Source organism: Myotis nattereri (genome assembly GCF_964212035.1).
Source record: "Myotis nattereri genome assembly, chromosome: 5".
Classification (NCBI taxonomy): Eukaryota; Metazoa; Chordata; class Mammalia; order Chiroptera; family Vespertilionidae; genus Myotis; species Myotis nattereri.
Window position 1 is genome coordinate 51513306 of NC_138080.1, and position 25381 is coordinate 51538686.

A 25381-nucleotide genomic window follows, 5' to 3' on the forward strand; every position below is an offset into this window, starting at 1 on the left:
ATCTTCTGTATAGCAATTCAAACAGATCCAGATAAAAGGAGGATTCAGGCAATGCTTACAGTTGTTAGATTTTCAACCATCTCTCAAGTCTGGTTGACCTATAGTACATCTACAGTTCGCTCTGTCAGATTTACTTTAAGTATAACAAGCTATCATTATATAAACATTTTCAATGGAAATATGTGTCTATTGCAGAGTAAGAAATTCTGGCACCAGAAAATTTTATATTGGCTCTTTCCACTTAACAAACATGAAGTGTATTCTATATCCACTCATGAAAGAGTGAGGGATCTTAAGAGCCTCTGGAAAGGTACATAAAAACAATAAATTTAGAACATTTACTGCTTGACTGTCTAAATTAGAAAATGTAGGTAGCTGCCACCATGGTGGCAGGAAGTATGATTTGCCATCCACCTGTTTTGCATTAATCATTAATAACTCAAACTATAATTTTCACTATTGATGCAAATAAGGGAGTAGGGATTCCAAATTATTATAAATTTCTCAAATTAATTTTACCAGGCTCATTTTCTATTAAATTCTAATTTCTATACATATTGGTGTTTGATGCTAGGCAGTTTTCCTTATTCTACAATTTGAATGTATTTCTTTATTCTCCATAGTAAATATTAAAAGTGTAAGAAACTGTTAAAGATAGGTAGAATACACATAAATCATAGAGATATTGATTCTGATAATGTTCTTTAAAACTTTGGGACTGCCTGCTTCTATCTGGAATATTCTGATATTACCAATGAATATATGCCAGGAGCCGTGTGGACTCTGCCATGCAATCAGTCTCCAAAAGGGGAAAAATAGATGTATCTTTAAAAATCATTCTCAGATACTTGGACAAAAACATCTTTCTTAAACCCATCTTCATAGAGGGAATAGTGATTTGATAAAAATGTAAATATAGTATTTGCTATTTGTGACCTACCATGAGCTCACAAATTCCCTTTAGGAAAACCAGTTGACAGTGTAAATTACGAATTCAGCCTAACTCCTGATAGGACTTCATGGGTCCCTTTTGTTCTCTGTGGTGTGGGAGTGATGACAGTGTGAGTGACATGTCATCATATATGTGTGTCATGAGCAATCTGTCGACTTTGACAGACAAGCCAGCCGTGGACTAAGAGCTGAGGGACATGTTGTGGTGCTGATGGTGCCTCTGCCTGGATTGACTGCCTGCCACTCTAGTTTGGCTTTTGTTCCTGTAGTGCATTTGTTGGCTGTTTCTCAAAGCTCATATTTCCCATTCTAACCTTTGCTTCTAGCACAATAAAAGCCCTTTTAAGGAATTACTTATTAATAAACTAGGCTGCTGGAGTAGATTTTTAAAATAGATATAAATTAGCTTTCTTCTTTAGGATAGTCTGCTGATGCCTTTTTCTGTCTTAGAATATTATGAAATGTCCAGATTCATCAATACTTAGCCTAACTGCAATGTTAATGAAAAAAACCAACTAGAGTAGTTACACTAACTAATTTTTCAAGTGATTATACACAAATCTTGGAGCCTTGTTTAGCCTCTATCTAAACACCGTGGTTAATATATTGAAGAATTTCTCTCTACTTTAATGCCATACCTTGCATTTATTCAAACTACTCACAGTTTTACATTTATTTTTAAATATTGACTGTAAATGTTCAGAATTAGTTGTAAAAAGATCTGTTCTTTCTCTGTGTCCTACTCAAAACTTTTTTTTTAAAATATATTTTATTGATTTTTCACAGAGAGGAAGGTAGAGGGATAGAGAGTTAGAAACATTGATGAGAGAGAAACATCGATCAGCTGCCTCCTGCACATCTCCTACTGGAGATGTGCGTGCAACCAAGGTACATACCCTTGACCGGAATCGAACCTGGGACCTTTCAGTCCGCAGGCCGACGCTCTATCCACTGAGCCAAACCGGTTCTGGCCTACTCAAAACTTTTACTTCAGGAATGAAAGAGGACTACAAGTTCTCATCCTGGCACAAATGGTCTGGGACACTCAATTCACGGTACAAGGCGCCGAGCTAAACAAGGACTGGATAGAACTAAGATTTGTTTTGTTTTTGTTTTTTGTCTTTGTTTCTGTTGGGAACAGGGTAAGCTGTGGCTGAGTTTACCCTTTGCCTGTGTTAACTGCAACTAAATGATTCTTCTTTGATATTCTTTGTTTTTAAAGCTACTTACTAAACTATGGGGCTATCTCTTTGCTAGACAAAGACGAATGCTCAAAGGATAACGGTGGGTGTCAACATGAATGTGTCAACACGATGGGAAGCTACGTGTGTCAGTGCAGGAATGGATTTGTGCTGCATGAAAATAAGCATGACTGCAAGGAAGGTATGAAGGGAGTGTCCTTTTTTTAAAAAAATCTTAATTGTTGGAAGTATTATATGTCTCCTTTTCTTCCCCCACTGACCTCCCTCAACCCGCCCCTGCCCCCAAGCCTTCACCACCCTATTATCTATGCCCATGGGTTATGTATATATGTATACTTGTATACATGGTCTTTGGTTGATTAACTCCCACCCACCCACCCTTCCCTGTCTTCCCTCTGAGATTCCACACTCTATTCCATGCTTCTGGATTTCAGGAGTGTTCTTTTCTTGACAGCAGCTAGAATTTTAGGCCATTTGGGTAAAACACTGCTTCCAGGTAGAGCTCTTTGTATCAGTGAGTGATATCACTTTTGAGTGTTCAAATGTCATACACACACACACACACACACACACATACACACACATGCAGTGGTCCCAAGATCCAAGGCAAACTATTGGAAACCTCATATTACCTAAAGAGTCTGCACTTCACACATGGGTAGAATTAGAATAACTTTGTATAACAGACATAGTTGCTGCTATGATGCCATCTGGCAGCCAGAAAAGGACCACTTTATCCCTAGGTTTTCATTGGACAGACCTTTTGACAGTCTACATATTTAAGCTGAATTTCTGCTAAAGGCTTTGCATTTGGTTTAGTTTCCCTCCCCAAATATCTCATATATGTGCTATATGAGTGATGCCACTTTAAATACCAGGAGAGTCAAACTCAGATGCCTACCAGACAAAAAGCATTTGAAAATGGAGATACTGTGCCATTTAAAGTTTTAAGTCTTGGTTTTAGCAAAAGAAAAGAAGGAAGGAAGGAAGGAAGGAAGGAAGGAAGGGAGGGAGGGAGGGAGGGAGGGAGGGAGGGAGGGAGGGAGGGAAGGAGGGAAGGAGGGAAGGAGGGAGGGAAGAAGGAAGGAAAGAAACATACTAATAGCACAACAGTAGCCTACCAGTTTTGGACCCCAGACCTTACAATATTTTAATATTTTATAAAAACAATGATACCCAATATGAGCTAGATGGGCACAAGAAATATTTATTCAGTTTTTACTTCTTCTGAATACATATTCCGTGTGCCCATCTAGCTCATATTGGCTATCATTGTTGCTGAGGGTCTGCTCCTGAATTTTCTACTTAACTTGGATTTATGCCTATTTTGAAAGAATTACTAAGGCAGATTTTATAGCTTGTGTCATTAGCACATGTGGATTGGTAGGTACCTGCCTAGAACCACAGTTAGATAGCAACTGTTTGTATGCACATTCAAATAGTATCGTGAAATGACTCTTATTCCATTCAGTTCTCTTCTAATATGGTCATGAGTCAAGGGTTTATTTTTCTCCCCATTTTTCATTGAGCTACTGACATGACCCAGAATAATAGGCAAGCAAGATTTTCACCTCTTTTCCCTTTCATGTATGAATGCAGAACCCTAGAGATTCTGATATTTGTAACTTGGTAAAGTGTCTATGAAATTGACAGGCCCAGTCATTTTGCAGATATGGAAAACAATTCAGAGCAAAAAAAAGAGACAGCTTTTGCAGAGTATGCATGTAGCCCAGGGCTCATAGGTAGCAAATAAATGTTTGTTCATTACAGTAAATATTTTTAAGAAAGGATTTTATAGGAAACTTCCTTATAGATAGAAATATATCCAGTATTCAAGTATATATTTCAACTAAAGGAGAGAGAAATATAAGTACATAATTCATAAAATGGCTCAATGATCTTAATTAGCTATAAATAATCTTTCTGTTTATAGAAAAAAATTAATTGAAATGTCAAAATCCATTGATTTTTGTTTGTGGCATTGCATTAAATATTTTGCACATACCAAGTGTTGATATCCTTAATTGTCAATATATGCTGCTCGTTTAAAGTCTGAACTTACAGATCCAACCATTTTAAATAGCTTATTTTCTTTCAGGCATTTATAAAATTCATTGTAAACACTTAATTTCATGAAAGCAAGAAAACAAACATTGCCTGATTATGCTCAGCAACATGTGTGCCAAAGCACATGAATATGATAACAGACACTGGAGTGATGATTAGTTAGTATTCAGAAAAGTCTTTCAGTAGGATAGTGGGTAAATAAACTGCTTTATTGTTGGTCCAATACTGGGCTAGATTTCTGCACTGATTGATCTTATTGTTACTGGCACAGCTGAATGTGAACAGAAGATCCACAGTCCAAGTGGCCTCATCACCAGTCCCAACTGGCCAGACAAGTACCCAAGCAGGAAGGAATGCACATGGGAAATCAGTGCCACTCCAGGCCATCGAGTCAAATTAGTAAGTGAGCACGTCACCTTCTTTTATTAAGCCGATGGCCCGTGCCTTCCGTGGCTCACACATGGAAGTAAATACGCGTTTATTTGATGGAATTGAGTTAGTAAGACAGATGGAACAGATTTTCTTTCTTTTGCTTTCCTACTAACACGAAACAAATCCCTGATTTTCTAAATCAAGGTGATAGTACTGGTACTCATGAACTTCTCATATAGTGATCTTATCCTGGATGCTTTACCAAAGTTACTGCAAAGCAGTCAGCTCTACTTCCTAATGTATTATTGAAAGTGATATTTTCAAATGGAGAAAATAAAAAAGAAATTAAAAAATCAGCAAGACAGCATTAAGTATTCACTTAAACACAGCATAGTAAATTCTACTGGCTGTGTCCATTCTATATGCCCTATATACAGAGCATATGTATTTTTAATAATAGAGGTAATTTTGTGTTGTGGTTTATGAAATACTCTTTTTTGCATTATAGTTGCCTCTTTAGACACATACTGATATCCTTAGACTTCTCACAACTTCAAATATGAATGTAATGTTTGTCCTCTCTCCTGTAGTCTTTGAGCCTCACATTCTGTCCTGGTCATCTGATAGTATATATTAAATTTCATTACAGGCTACAGAATATATATGAAGAGTATAATTTAAAAAAATAAAATCGTAGGAATATAGAAATTTTAAAAATTTCCTACAATATGCTATTGTCAAAAGCATGAAGGAATGCCAGCTAGCAAGGCTCAAAATAATCTAGCAGTTGCCATAATAAAAGACAAGAAATTGTGTAGAGAATAAGGCTATCAGTCCATGGTAGCTTACTAGACCAGTCCAGCCATAATGTTAATTTTAAAATTGTTTGAACTCTTTCCTTCAGTGGTTATTTTTGGGGGGCAATAAAGAGGCTATAGTTCTCTGCAATATTATAACAGCAAAATGCTCTAATGCAGTCACCAGTGCATTCATATTCCTGGTATGGAACTCCTTGCAGTCTACATATTTGAAAAATATTTAGTGACTTTCCAAACAAAGACGTTAATTCATTTCAGCTGGTCTTTGAAAGGATGCTAGATGCTAAGATGACAGCATGTAGGAACTTGATTGCTTTCCAGTCCTGTCCAAGGTCCTGATTAAGAGGATCACTCTCTGAAGCTATGGGCTGAGATAAAGAGGCTGCATTCCTTTCAACAGTGCAGTTAGCTAAAGGAGTTGAGAACATGGATTTTCCCAAAGACTTTTTTCAGTGTGAAATTCAGATTTTGTCTGGTACCAAAGTCCTCTCTGAATAATTTCCTTTTATGTTTTGTGTACAGTATGTCTGTGTAGTGTCACTATTTAAAGACATTTTCATTGGGTATGGAATTCTAGGGTGACAATTTTATTTTACTGTCTGCACTTTAAACCATTGATTCCATTATTTTCTGAATTTCACGGTTTCTAAGAAGTCTGTTGTAAATATTAATGTTATTCCCATGAAAATAATGATTCCTTTTCCTATGGTTGCATTCAAGATTTTCTTTTTATCAGCAGTTGGAATTCAATGTGTCTAGGGTTGTGTGTGTGTGTGTGTGTGTGTGTGTGTGTGTGTGTGTGTAGTAATTTATCCTCAGAATTCTATGAATTTCTTGCATCTGTATTGTGGTGTCTGTAGTGAATTTTTAAAATTTTTCAACCATTATTTGTTCACAAAATTCTTCTACACTACTGTCTCTCTTCACCTTTTTGAACTTTAATTACATATAAACTAGGTTCTTTCATTTTACCCCATAACTCGGATGCTCTGTTATTTTTTTGTCATTCTTTCTTAGTCTAAGTTTCAGTAATTTCTGTGAACCTATCTTTAAGTTCTGGGATTGTTTCTTCAGTTATCCAAAGTCTACTGATAAACTTGTGAAAGGCATTCTTTATCTTTCTTATTATGTTTTCTATCTCTAGCATTTCCATTTGACCCATTATTATACTTCTCACGTGTATTAGTCTGCTCAGGCTTCCATGACTAAATAACATAAAATGTCTAAAACAGCAAAAATTTATTTTCTCATAGTTCTGGAAACTAGAAGTTCAAGATCAGGTACTGTCAGTGTTGGCATCTAGGAAGGCCTCTTTTACCGGCTTGTAGATGGTACTTCATTGCTCTAGCCTCACATGGCCTTTACGCATGGAGAGAGAGAGAGCTCTGTGCCTCTTCATCTTCTTATAAGGTCACTAATGGGATTACAGTCTCCCTCTTATGACCTCATTTAACCTTCATTACCTTCCTAATGGACCTCCCTCCAAGTGCAGTCACATTGGGGTTTAGAGTTTTGACATGTGAATTGAGGGGAGGACAAAATAAAATCTCCTTTCTGAAATTCCCCATCTATTTTTGCATGTTGTCTGCATTTTCATTAGAATCTTTAACAAATTAATCATAGTTACTTTAAATTCTGTTGGATACTTTAAACAAAAGGGTCATGTTTGAGTCTGTTCTGTTATTTTATGTCTTAACATTGATATTTTCTTCTTGCCTTTCTGTGTGTCATGTAATTTTTTATTAAACACCAGACAGTATGTATATAATAGTAGAGACTTTATGTCTGGAAGTAGACACATCTCTTCTGTTAGGCTATTAATGTATGTGCATATATGGGAGGGGGTGTTGTTGAGTGAATCTAGTCAGTAATTAAGCTGAGTTTGGTTTTTCTTGTTCCTATGATTATCTTCAATGTAACATTGGCTTCAAATTCATTTTTCTTAGATGGGAAGCTGAGATTTAAGAGGTATTTTATCAATGTTTGTCTTTCATCTTTAGCTCCCCCATTTATATTCGCCATGAACTATGTCCCTCTCCACACTTTTTTCCTTTTTCAGTGGTAGACTGAATTTGCTCATTACTTGGTGCTTGCTAGTCTAGTAGTGAGGGCTGGGGATTCTTTATTGTCTTAGCACAGCCTCTTCTTTAGACAGGCTCTGTGTTTTTAGGTCTGAGGGCTTGCCCTTCTCAGTGGTCCTATTTTTTGTCTCCGTGACAACCAAACTCCACCTTATGGCTCTAGTTGGTCTTCCATGGGAGAGTTTCTTTGCCCTCTCACAGTTATAGTAGACCTCTCATGTTATTGGGATAGGACCTGTGCCCAGAACTTCCCCAGAGGCAGAAGTGTTTTGTTTTTTTAACACCTTTCCTTTGGCTACACTAGGTCTATACCTTTGCCCTGGTGGTGATAGGGTTTTCTGCTCCGCCCCCTGAGGCTTAGGGCTTTGTTTCTCAGAAAGAGTTGCAACAGGGCTTCATGCTCACAGCAGTGACCTATTCCCTTTTCCAAGCCTGTAACACCAAGGAATGCACTTGGCCATCTCCTGCTCTGCCTACAATCTTTCTCATGAACAGGAGATTGAGGTCATGGAGAAGAGTCTCTCAGTGGTTGCAAACTCCCCATGTCTACAGCTCCCAGGAGTTTTATACTCTTACCCTCTTCACACCTGATCTTTACCAATCCATTAAAAATTGTAGCTGAATGCTTCTTACCTAGTTATATGGCACCCAGCATTCCTTTCTTCTGTAGTCTGTCACTGTGAGCAGATGTTTATGTCTCATCTCTCCTTGGATGGGCCTGAGATTCAGTGGATTTGATACTACTTGGTTGAACGGTGACTTCACTTCTTGGATGTGTTCAGCAAAGTTGTGATTTTTTTTAATTTATATAGTTTTTTCTATTAGAGTAAAGGCAATACTATTTCCAGCTTTCTATAGCCACAGGGAAATAGAATTCCTGATGTACCTAAATTTGGCCATACTTTATTCATTCTCAATTGTATGTTTTCCAGCTTTTTGAACATTCCTTCCAACTCTAAGTCTGTTCTTTCATACCGCACAGGCTTTAGTTTTCATGCAAGTGTTTTCTTGAGGATCAGGACGTAAAGCATGTCTGTTCAACAATGGTCATACTTACTATTATCCTAAAGAGGTAATTTTCAGAAGGAAAAGAAGAGCTGTAATGCAAATATGGATCTTTGCTTTAACTGTTAGATTTTGTGATCTTAGTAGAAGTAGTTACAGTCTAAACCAGGTTTTCTCAAATATTGGCATGCATCAGAATTATCTAGAAGACTTGTTAAAACACTTTTGCCACCTCAAGTTTCTGAATAATAGCATAATATTGATTCCACTCTACCCCCCTCCTCCCATTAATCACATTCCTATAAAACATGACTCTCATTATCACTCTCAGAATCAGGATCAGTAAATAAGAATGTAGCCCAGGCAGTTGAGGTGTCTTGGCAAAGTTTATAAAACTAGTAGGCCTATCAACACCTTAGAGCCGAGGCATTCTGTCTCTTCATTTAATATATTTTTAATTATAGCATCCTGCATCAGAGAAGAAAGAAATCCATAATTGCTGTGTATATGCACATATGTAATAATTTAAATGGAAAACAATCATGTTAGTAAGACAAACTTACAGTGATTGACCAAATAAATATACAAGAGAAACATGGAGGGATTAGAAACATATATTTGGAACTCAGAGAGACTTGGGTCTAGATCATAGCACTTCTACTTACTAGCCATGCCATCTTGGGAAGATACTTATCCTTTAAAGCCTTGATTTCTTCATCTACAAGTTGGACCTATTGCTCATGAATTTCATGTGTATTAAATGAATTTGCATATAAAATATTTGGCGTAATGCTTTGTTGAATTATAATAAATATTGATGTATGATAACCAATTACAAATCATAATTATGATAATGATTAATAATTAAAAAGTTACACCATTTTATTATCTAATTCAACTATGATCAAGGTTTTGTGTAGCCTATGAATTTCATTTTAAATTCTAACAATTAAAAATGTAGCTAAAGATTACTTGCCAGAAAACTCTTTCTTTAAATGGCCAGATAGTGAATATTATAGACTGTAGATTGTGTCGTCTATGTTGCAACAATTTAATTCTGTGAAAGCAGCCCTAGTCAGTCCACAAATGAATGGACGTGGTTGCGTTCTAGTAAAAGTTTAATTACAAAAACAGGTCACAGGCCGTATTTGCTCTGTGGGATTTAGTTCATTGACTCAAGCTAAGGAGGTCAGGGGTAAAGCAGTTTGAAATCATGTCATCATAAGTGTTTGTGCTCATTTTCCTGAAAAGCAGAGTGAAAACATTTGGACGTACTTTCTATGACAGGTAGAATAATTCTCCCAAACCCCCAAAGATGTCCCTGTCCTAATCCCCAGACCTGTACATGTGTTACCTTACATGGCAAAAGGAGCTGTGGTTAAACAAAGGATCTTGAAATGGAGCGATTATCCTGGAACATCTGAGTGGACTCTATGGAGTCATAAGTGTCCTTCTGAGAGGGAGGCAGGTGGTCAGAGAGGAGAAATGATGTTATTCTGCTGGTTTTGAAGATGGAGGCAGTGGGCATGAGCCAAGGAGTGAGGGCAGCCTTTAGAAACTGGAAAAATGCGAGGAAACAGATTCTCACTAGAACCTCTAGAAGTACTACGTGCTGCCCACCCATTTTTGTAGACTATTGACCTACAAAGTCCTAGAACAATAAATTTGTGTTGTTTTAAGCCACTAAGTTTGTGGCCCTTTGCTACAGCAACAATAGGAAATTACTGCATTTTCCTTGTTTTTAGTGTGTGTGCAGACGTGTTTAATCATGAGATGAGATACTTACTGTGTGGTAATAGCTACAAAGTGAAAGGAACCTTGGTTGAAAGGGATAAAGTTCTGAATGAATAAGATGAAGGATCTATTATTTCTGCCTTCATCCTGTTTTAGTTTTATGAGACTAAACTGCTCATCAAATTTTGGGGGACCTTTTCCATTATGTTGAATTACTCTTCATTAAAGACAGCCCTGGCCAGTTTGGCTCAGTGGATAGAGAGGCGGCTCATGGAGTGAAAGGTCCCAGGTTTGATTTCAGTCAAGGATACAGTACCTAGGTTGCAGGCTTGATCCCCAGACCTGTCCAGACATGAGTGGGTGGCAATCAATTGATGTGTCTCTCTCACATCGATGTTTTTCTCTCTGTCTCTCCCCCTCCCTTCCATTCTCTCTAAAAATCAATGGGGGGGAAATATCCTTAGGTGAGGATTAACAAAACCAAAAAAAAATAAAACTGAAACAAAATTCCAGGCAATGGAGCATACAGTAATTAATTTTATTCTCTGCGTCATGGCCTAGAGTTCTGCTAAGTTCCGTAGTTGTTATTTATAGCTTCATATATGGGATATTTTTAGAAAACAAAACACCCGCACATGTCATATAATTCTCTACCATAAATCCATAAAGAGTGTATTTAATCAAAGTTATAGAGGGCTCACAGAAAAAAAAAAAAGCTCTTATATTAAAAGACTGGGGTTTGCCGAAACCGGTTTGGCTCAGTGGATAGAGCGTCGGCCTGCGGACTGAAGGGTCCGAGGTTCGATTCCGGTCAAGGGCATGTACCTTGGTTGCGGGCGCATCCCCGGTGGGAGATGTGCGGGAGGCAGCTGATCGATGTTTCTCTCTCATCAATGTTTCTAGCTCTCTGTCTCTCTCCCTTCCTCTCTGTGGAGAATCAATAAAATATATTAAAAAAAAAAAAAAGACTGGGGTTTGTATTCCACTGTACCATTTTTTCCAGTGGCCTCTAATTCGTCCAATATCTTGTGGGAAACCAAATGACAGTTCTTACCCAAAACAGGAAAAGGCAAAAGATGGCTTGGGACTAGGGAGCTCTGAATCTTATTTCACAGCTGCTCAAATTGCATCAGTCTCTTTAATTCTCTTAAATGGCCACCCTGGCTAAATTTTATATCCGCATTCAGCGCTATCATTTTATTATCTTGTCCTTTGTGGATACATGTAGTGACTCTGAATGGCCTTATCCTTTAGCCAGTGCCTGTATTTTCAATAAAAGCACCTCCACAGATGTTCATATAAGGGGCCTGCATATGCAAGCCTGGATGGTGGCCAGCAAGGTAGATTAGGCTTTCTTGGGTGTTCCAGAAACACACAGTTATTCTTTCCACAGCCTAAAGTGAGAGTTCAATTTTATTTCCTTTGAATGGGACTCCTTAATCTCCTAGTTTATCTTATGGGAAATACATTAAGATTCCTGACGAGAGCTCACGGTTATTCACTCTTTCTTGGTCTTTCTAAAACCTAGATTAGTAAGCTTAAAACCATAGAACTATAATCATGGAATGAGTAAGGTTTAAATTTGAATACCAAAATGTCTGTAAAGTAGTAGTGTAAATGCTTAACAAAAATATTTTTAAAATCCCACAAAAGAAGGTAGTGTTGCAGCAAAATTCAGAGTTCCTTACAGCTCCATACATCAGCTTTGCCAGCTGTCCTGTCTTCATTGTGAAGGCGCAGGACCTGTGGGTTATCTAAGTGTCTTTGTCGGGCATTGCTGTAACATTGGTTCCTGGTGGCTGGAAATGTTCACGTTCTGCATTACTTAGATATAATAGAGATTCATATCTCAGAGTGTGTCATAGCATAAAGCAATACACTGCATCTCACTAAATCTTTGGAAACTCGAAAGAGTATTTTTAAAGATTTCTGATTCCCCATGGGCTCCCGTAATACTTTTCTACAGCCTAGAAATATTTTGTATTGAGGCAAAGTCACTATGCATGGAGGTCCCTCTATGTGGCTATCTCGGTGATATTTAGGGCCAGATTAATGAGACCTCAGTATGTGAGTTAGTCATGCTTTGCTTGTGTGTGGCAGCGCATTTAGGTTAGGCTGACTGCTGGAAAAGGACCACCCAATCTTTGCAGTTGACCTAACAAGCTGCCACCAATTCCAAGAGGAAAATTCATTAATACCTTAATGAATGAGAGTTGTTTGCATTGCCTGAAAATATGTCAGCTACAGAATCTTTGCCTAATTTGATTCTTATAGGGTCAGTCTGATTCCATTAGTAATTTGATAAAAAGCCGGAGCCAGTTGGCTCCGGACCAGGTGTCAGCGTGCCCCCCAGCCCACCAGCTCAATGCCACGCTGTGTAATGTTGCTGTGCTCTGTAAAACAGATGTTATGATTTACTCCAGACATCCTGCATTTCATTAAGGAGTGAAGTAGCCAGTTATCTCATTCACTTAGTTTTCAATGGACCAATCAATGGACTGAACATGTGTGGTCTGTAAAATCTGATCCCAGGTTTAGCTTTTACTTAGAGTATGTGCTATAGAATGCCATTACCCCCACCACTCTTACCATTTTCTCTTCTACACAGTATGTCTCTCTGCTCTTTATATTTATAGATGAATTATTCTAAATCACATTCCCAAGGGACAATTACTTGTCATTATTTTCAGATATCAGTATTTTTCTTCTTGAAATACTATTGATCTTATAATTCAGAAGCTTGATATAATATTTAATAAATTTATCTGGTGCAGTTAAGCCAATTTTCTCTCATTGTTTTTTTTAACATTACAAACTGATATTAAGACTGTGAATGTGTGCTCAAGGATGAGAGATGCTAACTGAGTACCATCTCCTGAGAGACAGAAAAGCAGCCTCTTTGGTCTGCCACTCCCAGAGCATTTCCACTCATGCTTTTGGCCATAAACATGGGATAGGTAGGCAGGCAAATGAATGGGCAGACTTATCCAGACATTCAGCCAACCATCCATTTAGGTTCTTCTGTATCTCATACCTCATGTCTACTCTATGCCAATAGATAATAGATAATAATAAATGACAAACTCCTTCAGTGACTGCCTACTTTGAATATTGTGTTTCAGGATAAACTGTTCACTATATTTTTCCACACCACTTATTTTGTTTCCAGTGCAATTCTTTTTTTTTTTTTAATATGTCTTTATTGATTTCGGAGAGGAAGGGAGAGACAGAGATACAAACATTAGTGATGAGAGTCATTGATTGGCTGCCTCCTACTGGGGATTGAGCCTCATTCTCTAATGCATTTTAATTTACTCTTTTTAAAAATTAGAATTCAATGGAATGACACATGGAAGATCAGCCCTCTTTCTCTTCTTTTCTTTTTTAAGTACCATTCATTCCTTTCTCCTACACCCTAATTCATATAAATTGCTTCTTTCATTGTTTCTCTTCCTCCCCCCAAAGTCAGAAGAGATAGTAGACAGTGGTGTGGTTTGGAACTGTGGCCAGCACTGAGGGAGAACTCTCCTTAGTCACTTTTTCTCTAAAAACTATAAAATGTATGTCAGTTAAACTGAGCATTATGATTACGTCACAAAATTGCATTAAAGAAAACATGTATATGAAAGATCAGTCGGAAGCCGAAAACCAGGTATTACAGGCTTTATTAGGAGAAAGACCTGCTGGGCTGTCTCACAACGGGAGAGCAGCGGCCCTGACAGGGGTGAGCGCTCCTTTTGAGGGGAGGAATGAGGAAAGAACGGGGGCTTAGGGTACTGGACGCGCGCTGATAGGTGATTCAGTGTATAGTCCATGTTAGGTACAGAATTGGGCCTCCTGGCATTTCCGAGCTGCAGGCTGTGTCATGATTACCGTTACTCTGCCCGCCATTTCGGGGAAGAGGTGATCTATCAGTATATAAAAAGCTTATGTGCAAATATTTTATGCTTCAGGGATTATAGCAAAATTAATGAATTTTCAGGTATATTTTCTATTTCCTTAGGTTTCTTTTATTTTTTAGCTTTGCTCTATACCAGTGATGGCGAACCTTTGGAGCTCGGCATGTCAGCATTTTGAAAAACCCTAACTTAACTCTGGTGCCGTGTCACATATAGAAATTTTTTGATCTTTGCAACCATAGTATAAAAAAGATGTATATTTTTGATATTTATTTTATATATTTAAATACCATTTAACAAAGAAAAATCAACCAAAAAAATGAATTCGCGTGTCACCTCTGACACGCGTGTCATAGGTTCATCATCACTGCCCTATAGACTTAAATAGTAGTAAAAGCTTATTTTTTCAAATGTGTGATGGTTTGCGGGGGAGGAGCCTTATTTGGTAATTGTGAATAACCTGGAATACCTGGAATCATTAATAGTTTGGACAATGTTATTTTCAGTCTATCTTCATTACACTTTTCTTTGCAATAGTTAATGTATTATATATATATATACTAGAGGCTTGGTGCATGAAATTCGTGCACTCAGGGGAGTCACTCAGCCTGGCCTGCACCTTCTCATAGTCTGGGAGCCCGTGGAGGATGTCTGACTGGCGGGAGCAGGGGGAGCGGGCCTAAGCCATCAGTTGGACATCTTTAGTGCTGCCGTGGAGGCAGGAGAGGCTCCCGTCACTGCTGATGTGCACACCAGCCACGAGCCTGGCTCAGGGCCTTTGGCTGAGCGGCACTACCCCTGTGGGAGCACAATGACCACCACGGGGCAGCTCCCGCATTGAGCTTCTGCCCCTGGTGGTCAGTGTGCATCATAGAGGCCTGTCATTCCACTGTTCAGTCGATTTGCATATTAGCCTTTTATTACATAGGATTTAATGAATTTTTATTTTAAGAATTTGCAAAGACCTGCACATAAAAATTAACACACAGGTAAATTAGAATGATTTTTAAATGGCAAAGCATACTAAACTTTGTAAGATTCCAAATATAAAATAAGTTTACCATTTGTCTGAATAGTAAATTTTAAAAGTTTAGCCTAAATTTATATTAGTTTCTAAAAATGTGGGTTGTAAAATCTAAATAAAGAAATATATAGTGAAAATTTTCTTTGTTTTAGTTATTCTATTAAGATTTACTGCATTTCATTTTTGTCAAAATATGATAATTACTTTGTGGATTTTTCTTCTTGGTTTAGGTGCCTGAAAGTAGGATGATGTCCAATAGTTTATGATCATCAAAACCAGAAAGAATCAATTTTTTAATATAATGGTTTAAAACTTTCTGATACATTCATAAAATATTTGGAATTAAGTTTGGAATAAAATATTACTGTGTTATTCTAATTCGTCTAAATACTGGTGTGGATTTAATTGCAGTAGTAGAATTAGTTATAATAGTCAAATAGTAGACTTTCATATGGGGTTATTACATTTTTTTTTCATTTTGTTTTCCAGATATTTTACATTTTATTGATTTTATAACCCTTTCAATAATGTGCTATATGTACCAAATCATTTGCATGACCTGAACATATTTAATTGATCTGTATTTCTGCTTCAAAACCCAGAAGCTACTTTTAATAATAAGTGACTCCCTTCCTTCTTTCCTTCCTACATTCCTTTCTTTCTTTAAACAGGCCTTTAGTGAGTTTGAGATAGAGCAGCATCAAGAATGTGCTTACGATCACTTGGAAGTATTTGATGGAGAAACAGAAAAATCACCAATTCTTGGACGACTATGTGGCAACAAGATACCAGAGCCCCTAGTGGCTACTGGAAATAAAATGTTTGTTCGGTTTGTTTCTGATGCATCTGTTCAAAGAAGAGGCTTTCAAGCTACACATTCTACAGGTCAGCAAATTAGGGCCCTGCTTCTCTTTCCTGACTAAGGGCCAGCTTTTCTTCCTGTGAATGCAGTGGGTCCCATAACAGGATCCCACAACAGAGTAAATCTCACTGAAGCACTGTCTAGAACAGTGGTTCTCAACCTTCCTAATGCCATGACCCTTTAATACAGTTCCTCATGTTGTGGTGACCTCCAACCATAAAATTATTTTTGTTGCTACTTCATAACTGTAATTTTGCTACTGTTATGAATCATAATGTAAATATCTGATATGCAGGATATATTTTCATTGTTACAAATTGAACATCATTAAAGCATAGTGATTAATCACAAAAATAATACGTAATTATATATGTGTTTTCCGATGGTCTTAGGCAACCCCTGTGAAAGGGTCGTTCGACCCCCAAAGGGGTCGCGACCCACAGGTTGAGAATCGCTGGTCTAGAACCATGCAGCATCCGACCTATCTAGCTTTTATCATTGATGAACATTTAGGAAGCAACCTAATAGTTTGGTCTGATTCGTATTCAAATGCATTATGATCAAGTTGAACTACATATTTCTAAATATTTCTATAATGTATTGTTAACTGTAACAATTTGATTTATATGCCATATTTAACAGATAGAAAATTTATAGTTTGGTATTCAAAAATTATGTGTTCTCTAATCCCGACTAGTTAGTTAGTTTTCGCATTAGTTCATTTTTTAATCAAATTTGGGGATCATCTGTTTTATAGAACCTTATTTGTTTCCCCTTTTATTTGGCATGAAACACAGAAGTTCTGTAACCCTAATCACTAATATGATTTACAGATTACAGCTGTTCTACAAGTCTTTAAGAAATAAACTATAATTTACAAAAATATGGGTAATTTTAGGAAAACATGTAGAATAGTATTTTTATATCTTGGATCCAATTTAATAATATATTCCATAAATGTCTAGGAAATGTCATTTTTTAAGTCTTTTTAAAAAAGAAATCAGTTAATTGCAGATGTTTACTAAAGTCATTTAGCTTATAGTGACATCTAGTGGCATTAACTATGTCTAAACTATTGAGACACGGGAGAAATCTATCTTGGTATAGAACAGTATAAAAATGTCTACATCAACGATTTTCAACCTTTTTCATCTCATGTCACACATAAACTAATTAATAAATTCTGCAGTGCACAAAAAATACATTTTTGCAAACCTGACAAAAAAATAGATATAATTTTAATTCCTTCACACTGAACAGCTATTGTGTTGGCTGTTGTCATATTTTTATTTGACAATCTAAGGCAAAAAAAGTCAGTGCCCTTGACTAAATAGTCAAGTATTGCATGTTTTAAATATTCTTGCAGCCCACCAGTTTAAAATTACTGGCCTGCATACTTATGAAACAATTTTAGTGTAGTAATTTTTGTCACAGTTTCATGCTGATTGCTTTTATCTTTTTGTTTCATTTTGTTTTAGAAATTTGAATTTTAATTATTTTATTGTCCAATATTATTTTTCACTCTAGTGTATTTTATTATAAGCATTAGATTTACATTGAAGGCTGTGAGAATGTGAATATTAATTGTCAGGATATTTATCTGATTCATAGTAGTAATAATAAGATTCATATGTAATATAAAGTAATAATTTTTTATGATTAATATAAATATTTTGGTTTGAGAAAAATCTTTCATGGACCATAAATTTCATATTAATGAAGGATTTTCCATACATTTGACATTTACTTTTAAATATTTTTCTGATAACTTGTCATGTGTTGAAGGAATTTGGAATCCCATTACTCTGTCAGTATTTTTCTAACAGTAGAGAGGTCATGGTATATGAAATTCTGGCTATCACAAATTCCAAGAATGCAGTGTGAAAACATGCTTTCAAAACTTTCAAAATAGTTGATGATATGGTATTTTAAATTATCTGAGTATAAATTCCTTTTTTTTAGCTTGGTAAAAATTTTCTTTAATAGGGAAACTTCTCTTTGTACTTGTCGTAAATGGAAAGTAAAGATTATGTTGGTACATCTGAGCTCTTGGTCCAACTATGCCATCACCTACCTGGGAACTTGGAAAAGATACTGTCTTTGGATCTCAGTTTCTTCATCTGTAAAATAATAATTTCAAAGTTTCTTACAGCTACAAACTCCATGACACCTTAATGTGCCTGGCATCTGCTCACGGAGTCTATTTGCAGTGTTTATACTCCCATTAAGAATCTATTAGTAAGGGGAAGAGATCAACCAAAGGACTTGTATGCATGCATATAAGCCTAACCAATGGACACAGACACCAGGGGGGTGAGAGCATAAGTGGGAGAATGGGGGGGGGGGGGCAGTGGAGGGATAAGATCACATATGTAATACCTTAATCAATAAAGGAATTAAATAATACATACATAAATAAATAGATACCTTTTAAGAGAAAAATAAAAAAATATATATTGGTAGAATCTAATTCTCTACTTTGGGGGGGGGGGGAATTTTAAAAGATCTCTGTTGTTAAAAGTATTACATAGGTCCTCCTAACCTCTTCCAGCCCGCTCCCATCCACCCCCACCCCCACCCCCGCCCCACCACCCCCCCCCCCCCCCGCAGGTCCCCACCACCCCATTGTCCCTGTCCAGAGGTTATGCATATATGCATACAAGTTCCTTGGTTGATCTCTTCCCACCCACTCTCCCCTGCCTTACCTCTGAGGTTCAACAGTCTGTTCATGCTTCTAATTAAAGTTGATATTCAATATTAATTTCAGGTGTATCGCATAGTGATTAGACATTTATATAACTTACAAAATGACACTCCCAATAAATCTGGTACCCAGCACTTGAGGCACATACATATGCTTTACAAACATTGAATGCTCAAAGAGCTATATGATATAGATATTATTTTTATTTTTTCAGAGGAAGACATTGAAAATCTAGAGAAGTTATTAATTTTCAAAGAATTCTAAAATTACATTAAAGCATGGATTTTACCCTAATTTTGTCTCCAAAGTTTATGTACTTTTACTGTATATTTTCTCCTAATGTACAAATTTTGGATTAGAAAGGAAACTGTTAAAAAATGGATCACTATTATTTTAAGCAATAGGTAAAGATTGCATGCTTCCTTATTTAAGTTTTAAATATTCCCTCAGTCCAAGAAAATCTAGTCTCGTTTTTTTTCCCTATGCAGTTTACACCCATTCATAAACCCACGAGAACAACCTCAATCTCATTTTGTTAAGCAAAATGTGCCTTGGATATTGTCCAATCCAGCACTGTCATCTCAGAAATGAGGATTCTGAGATGACTAAAACTTAGATGACAACCACATAACAAAAAATAACAGTTGGAATTAGCATTCTGGCCTTCCAACTTTTTATCATTTGCTCTTATCAAAAATTGTAGGTTTTTTTCTTTATGTATAATTTTTTGCCCTCATTTAACCAGCTTTCTTGGAATTTTCTGGACAGGTTTATTTTATACTGCTACTTTCTAGTAGCCACATCTTTTGAAATATTCTTATGTTCTGCCTACTATGTATTTTTCCCCAGAGCTTTCTTTTTAACAAGTTTTTTCTATTCTGTAGTTTTTCATCAAATATTTATTGAGCACAAGCTTTAGATAGATATGTAAGGTATTAGTAATTTATGAGGGAAAATTAGGAATTCAAGGGAATTTATAGGAAAATAGGAGTTTTCACCTGTGAACAGCTTACAGTATGATAAATTAAACTGATTTTCAGACATTTCTGAACTTCTGATTTAGGGCAGTTTCTACTAAAAAGACAGCCAAATCCAGTACTACATTTGTCCGCTGTTTTTGCTACATTTATAAAGTGCTTGTGCATGATTTACAGCCTTCTAGAATACATAGGGCTATTATCAATGGACCCTGAAGTATGCATTTTAATTTACTTCCCTAAATTTATATTTCTCTATACAATTTTAATTTTATTCACAAGAAAAGCTTCTAACATTACAAATTTTGAAACCAGGTGATTGGAAATATGCTTTAATATAGCTTTATGGCTACTTTTCCTCAAGTAATACTGTCCAAATTCACTGGAAATGGACTTCATTGGAGAATAGTGTTTTCCCCTGACAGTAGATCTGGTTTCTTATAGGTCCAATTTTATTTTAATCTGGTAGCAATGTTATTGTTACAGTTTTAAATAAATGAATTGTAAGGAACAAATCTTTCCAATAAAAAGAAAAACCCGGTGTATTCGCTCAGAGGATGCAGCTATAATACAGGAAAAAAGGAGAAATGTGGAGAGAAAGTAATGTTTTAAAACATGGCATGGTCTGGTAGGACTTTTCTGTAGCACAAATCATCACACTTTCAATGCCATTTAAAAATCAAATGATACATTATTATGCTCCTTAGAAAGGAAATTATTTTGATCTAACTCAATTAAAGTAGAATGCCCACCACTAAAAGCACTTATAGGTCAAATTACAGGACCTCTCCCGGAATTTAATACTTTTTCAGGAAATGAACAAACTTGTCTTTCCAAATTAAAATGAAGGCCACCCCTGGGCTTCTCTTCCCTTCTTTTTCCTTTCTTATTGAGCTTCATTTTCCATTTCCCAGAATTCTGTAGAAGACGCTCTGGGAGCTTGCAAAGTGTTTTCAATGGATTTGAAGATGGTATTGCTGACATGCTAAACTACTCTGTTTATATTTTGCTGACTTGGTAAATGAATAGGTATATTTGCAGGAAGTGTGTTTATTCTATTTAAATATCTTCTTTTAAAGGGACCATGTAAAATGAACTATTGAACATATTTCAAAAGCCACTCATAAGCAATTGCCCCACGCTGGCTGTTATTTCCTGCGGATGGGAATGTTTCCCAGGCCAATCAGATCTCTTGCATGCAATAGCCAAATGTTCGTCCTTTACAAAGGTATCCTGCAGACTTAATCCTCTCTCCTTTTTTTTCATGGAAAATTAATTCCAGATGTATTATTTTGAGCCATCCATAGGAACTCATGAAACCCATAGGGTCCATAGGGTTATTTGAGTGATTCATAGGATTCAGTTGTGAATTGAAACAGATAAAAACGGGAACTTTTTGAAATATTTTAAGCCATTTTTTTCAAACTATGCAATTTTTTTGGTTTTCAATAAAATTGAATGATAATGCCTTCTGCCTTTTGCAGACAGCAATAACTTCTAAGTTGAGAAGTTAGAACATGGTTAGACTCCATTGGGATGGAAACTGCCCTGTTAAAGCTCATTGAGCTTACCTGTTTCATTTCTCACCTGGCAGAGTGCGGTGGCCGCCTGAAAGCGGAATCCAAGCCCAGAGACCTTTACTCACATGCGCAGTTTGGCGATAACAACTACCCAGCGCAAGTCGACTGTGAATGGCTATTAGTGTCAGAACGGGGCTCACGACTGGAGTTATCTTTCCCGATTTTCGAAGTGGAAGAAGAAGCTGACTGTGGCTATGACTATGTTGAGCTCTTTGGTGGCCTCGATTCAACAGCGATGGGGCTTGGTCGATTTTGTGGATCAGGGGTAAATACAGTACCAACAGAATACCATAGCCATGATAAAAAAAAAAAAAAAAAAAAAAAAAGCCTATCAATTCATGCTTAACATATGTAACATACAGAACAGCGGTGTTTTGACAAAAAAAAAAAAAAAGTGATATATTATCAGTTTCCTAACACATTATAACACGCCTTACCACTTCTTACCACTTCTGGTGAATTTGCTTGATAATTTCAAAAGAGATAGATGAATTCAGTAGTTATAATTTCTTGTTACCATCCACATTCTAAATTTTATATTCTTGGCTTTATAGTGCAATAAATATTTAACTTTTTAATAATATAAATGGAATATACTTAAACACACACATTTGACAATGTTGTCACCTTCCTAAATTAAAGCGCACACACACACAAAACAAACACAAATATGCACCCCCATTCAGATTGACATTCTCTTTTCAACAAATGTGTTTGGTGGGAGTGGATGGTCCGCCACCGAGCAGATCAGCGGGATGTTATTCAACCGCAGGGGATCACTCCGCACAGGACACATTGCCAGGTACAGGCCAGAGCGTGTCACAATGAGAAATTTAAAAAATAAAGGGGGAAGCTTAAGGAAAGCCTCAGTGCTTTCTTTCCCAGAATCCTCTGCATCAATATCAAATCCACAGACTCAATATCTGAGTAAATATATTGTTTTGACGACATTATCCCCAATTTTTTTTTATTGTCTATCAGTATCTATTGCTTAATTAGCACTATTAAATTCCTGTCCAAATAGCAACTGAAATGAAAACAAAAAACTTTCTTGGACTTCAATTATTAAAACTAGAAGGAATGGAAAGTTTGGGTTCTGGAAGTGACTCTGCCTCAGAGCAGCTCTTGAAACAAGTGTAATGTCTCTTCATCCTCTCTGAGCCTCACTTTATTAATTTGTAAATCAAAGGAACTTGGCTTAAAAATTTGGGCACAAAACACCAAGTTCCAGAATTTGGAAACAGGCTTAAGTATGCTCAAAGCCCAGCTACCTTACTGACTAACTGTGTGAACTTGAGCGTGTCATTTGCTTCTCTGAAACTCAAGTTTTCTTATCTGTAAAATGAAGAAATCACTCATATCCACTTTCCAAGGTTTTAGGAGGATTCAATTATATACCCCCAAAAAAGTTCCCAAACACGAATTCCATGAAAGGAAAAGTGACTTATTCTGTTGTTTGTTTGTTTTCTTCAGCCACCAGAAGAGATCTATTCAAATGGGGATGCAGTTTTGATTCATTTTCACACTGATGACACAATCAACAAGAAAGGATTTCATATAAGATACAAAAGCATTAGGTATCAAGATACCACGCATACCAAATAACTAATACCAAAACCTCCTTCAGAAAATAAAGGAATGTGCATAACAGAGAGAAGACATCGTTTGTTTTTTTAAATGAAGATATTAGCACAATGTTTTATATAATAAAACTGAACAGAAGAAAGCTGTATGACCAGAATTATCTCTGTACTGAACGAGAAGTTGGCAGTGAACCTTGGTCAGCTTTGCCAGGGTATTTGAACTCCAGCTTGACGGTATGAATAAAGCTGGTGGAAGGGCATGACCTGCTTCAAGGAAGACTCCACAAGCTTTTGCTCACAGCGTGACGCAGATGCCTCACAAGTCAGACAATTAGGTTCAGGGTCTGTGGGCCTCCAGAGTGTTCTTTTCGACAATTTTGCAAGATTGGGGATAAATGAAAGGATCTTGCAGGTCATAAACTGGAAAACCCTCTCCTTGTTTCTTGGGATAATTGCTTTGGCGTTGTATCTTGGACACAATGTAAACCAGATCCTTGTAAAATGTTGTGAAATAGGAGTCTTAAAGAGGGTGGTTTGTAATTTAAATGTAGGTGTGTCCAATGTTTGGAAACTGGAATATTTCAGCTTCATTATTTTCATTTGCAGGCCAGATTAACCTCTTTGAAACATAGATCATCTTGAGACCACTTTATTGTACTGATATTTTGACAACTTTGAAATGTCAGTAGTTTCTATTATAGCAATTAAACTCTAGACATCATTTATTGAAGTGCTGAAAAGTGCCCAGTTGATCCGTAGACTCAGTTCTTTCAGCGGAAGTGCTGCCTTTTCACACCAAATCCAAGAAGCCTTGTGCTGGCTTATGAACTTAACTGGAAAAAAAAAATTCCCAACCGGTGTGAACAGGATTCTTCTAAATGAAATGACTGTCTGGGTGGTTCGTACTCACGTTACCACTGCTGCTATTGTCTTTCTTTTGTTGTTGATCTGTTGTAGTTGTAGTTGTTATTGTTGATGTTGTCATGGTTAATGTTGTATTTAAAAAAAATGAAGCGGAAGTAGGCCTTGTAAGAACTGAAAGATCTCTCTCTCTCTTTCCTTTTTTTTCCTTCCTGGGATTCACTTTAAGACAAAAAATGCAATGTTGGAAAAAGGTTTTGTTTCTGAAAGACTTTCTATGGTGCTATTCCATGAACATTTTTTTAAACAAAGCTTTTGACTTTGAGCCAACCACCTGTAGACTATGAATGTCTCCCTCTGTCTGGCTGGTGGCATTTGAAGACGAAAGACTTGTAAAATGTATCAAGAGTATATCATCGCAAGGGCAGCACTTGTCCTATGGAACAACTACTTATAATGCCTTAGAATTCTTGCACATGATCAACCATATCCTCCTAGAAACACATCTTTTGAAATATTGCACGTAATAGTGTATGTTAATTAGCAGCTCTATGAGGAAAATCCATTTCTCTGACGGAACATTGGGTATAAATATGTTGACCTGCTTTTGTTGTAGAAAATGATTTTCTGCTTTAAAGCCATGTGTGTTTTTAATATTAATGTATGTATATGTGAGCTTGTCTGAGTGAAGCTAAAAGGTGAAAAGTAGTGGGCGGTTTGAAAAGTTAAAATTTATGTGCCAAGTTCTACTAGAATCCTGTTTGAAGTAGCACCTTTCTTAGGCAGTTTCATGGACAAATAATGGGAACTTCTAATTATTATCGACCCATTAAAAACGGCTCTTTCCTTCAGAGAAACTCTATTTTGATATGTTTTGATGTTGATGGAGATCGCTCTATAAAGTAGCTTTGTTTCTGTTAGCTGTCCATGAATATTGAACATTTAATAAAATTGGGTATTTTTCTTCATTTTTACAAAATTAAACTATACACACAGATATAGTTTATTTGTTATTGTTGCCCTAAAGAATCTTTTCTTGCATATGAATTATAATATGTAAATACATTTTTAAAACCAATCTTTTCATCTTATTGAATGTTACTTTGGAAATGTATAACTATTGCCTGCAACGTAATAAGATTTTAATGGAGCTGACTTATTCCAGTAACTTCTATATATTTCACTAATCTCCAAATAGCCAAAATTTATCAGGAATGGGAAAGAGAAAAGAAAAAACACATGAACACCCAGTGTACGACACTATGCCCAGCCTAGGACTGGGCACACGTACTAGCTCTTTTTAACCTTGTGCTCCCTTTGACAACTGTGATGATGTTCTCATTTTCTAGTTCAGGACCTGAGGCTCAAAGAACACACATAATATTCCCAGGGTCACAGTGTACAGTCAGATGTTGAAAGCCAGCTTATCTCTTCTAAAAATCTGTGCTTGTCCTACAAAATGTAGTAAAATCAATCTTAACGTATATAAATAGTGGACTTTTTTATGATGAAACTTTTCCACATTGAGTAAATTATAGGGTGAATTACATTAAATCTTCAGGATAAACCTATTCCTTTCAGAAACAGCATGGCAATTCGAACATCAACTGTAGATAGCTTTAAGGACTACAGTTAGTACTAGAAATATAAAAAAACAATAG

The 25381-nt window shown here is 36.5% G+C and overlaps 1 protein-coding gene across 1 annotated transcript in view; it reads left to right on the forward strand.

Moving 5' to 3' along the window:
• The window catches only part of TLL1 (tolloid like 1), a gene marked incomplete at its 5' end in the record, with an annotated part of 167576 nt that extends 143880 nt beyond the window's left edge, over nt 1–23696 (forward strand). Inside the window, 5 exons of the mRNA XM_081092763.1 lie at nt 2209–2334; nt 4492–4619; nt 15825–16038; nt 21291–21541; nt 22750–23696. Coding sequence (XP_080948889.1) covers nt 2209–2334; nt 4492–4619; nt 15825–16038; nt 21291–21541; nt 22750–22881 — 851 coding nt within the window. The 3' untranslated portion in view covers nt 22882–23696. The remainder of the gene's footprint in view (nt 1–2208; nt 2335–4491; nt 4620–15824; nt 16039–21290; nt 21542–22749) is intronic.
• Nucleotides 23697–25381: the final 1685 nt, after the last annotated feature.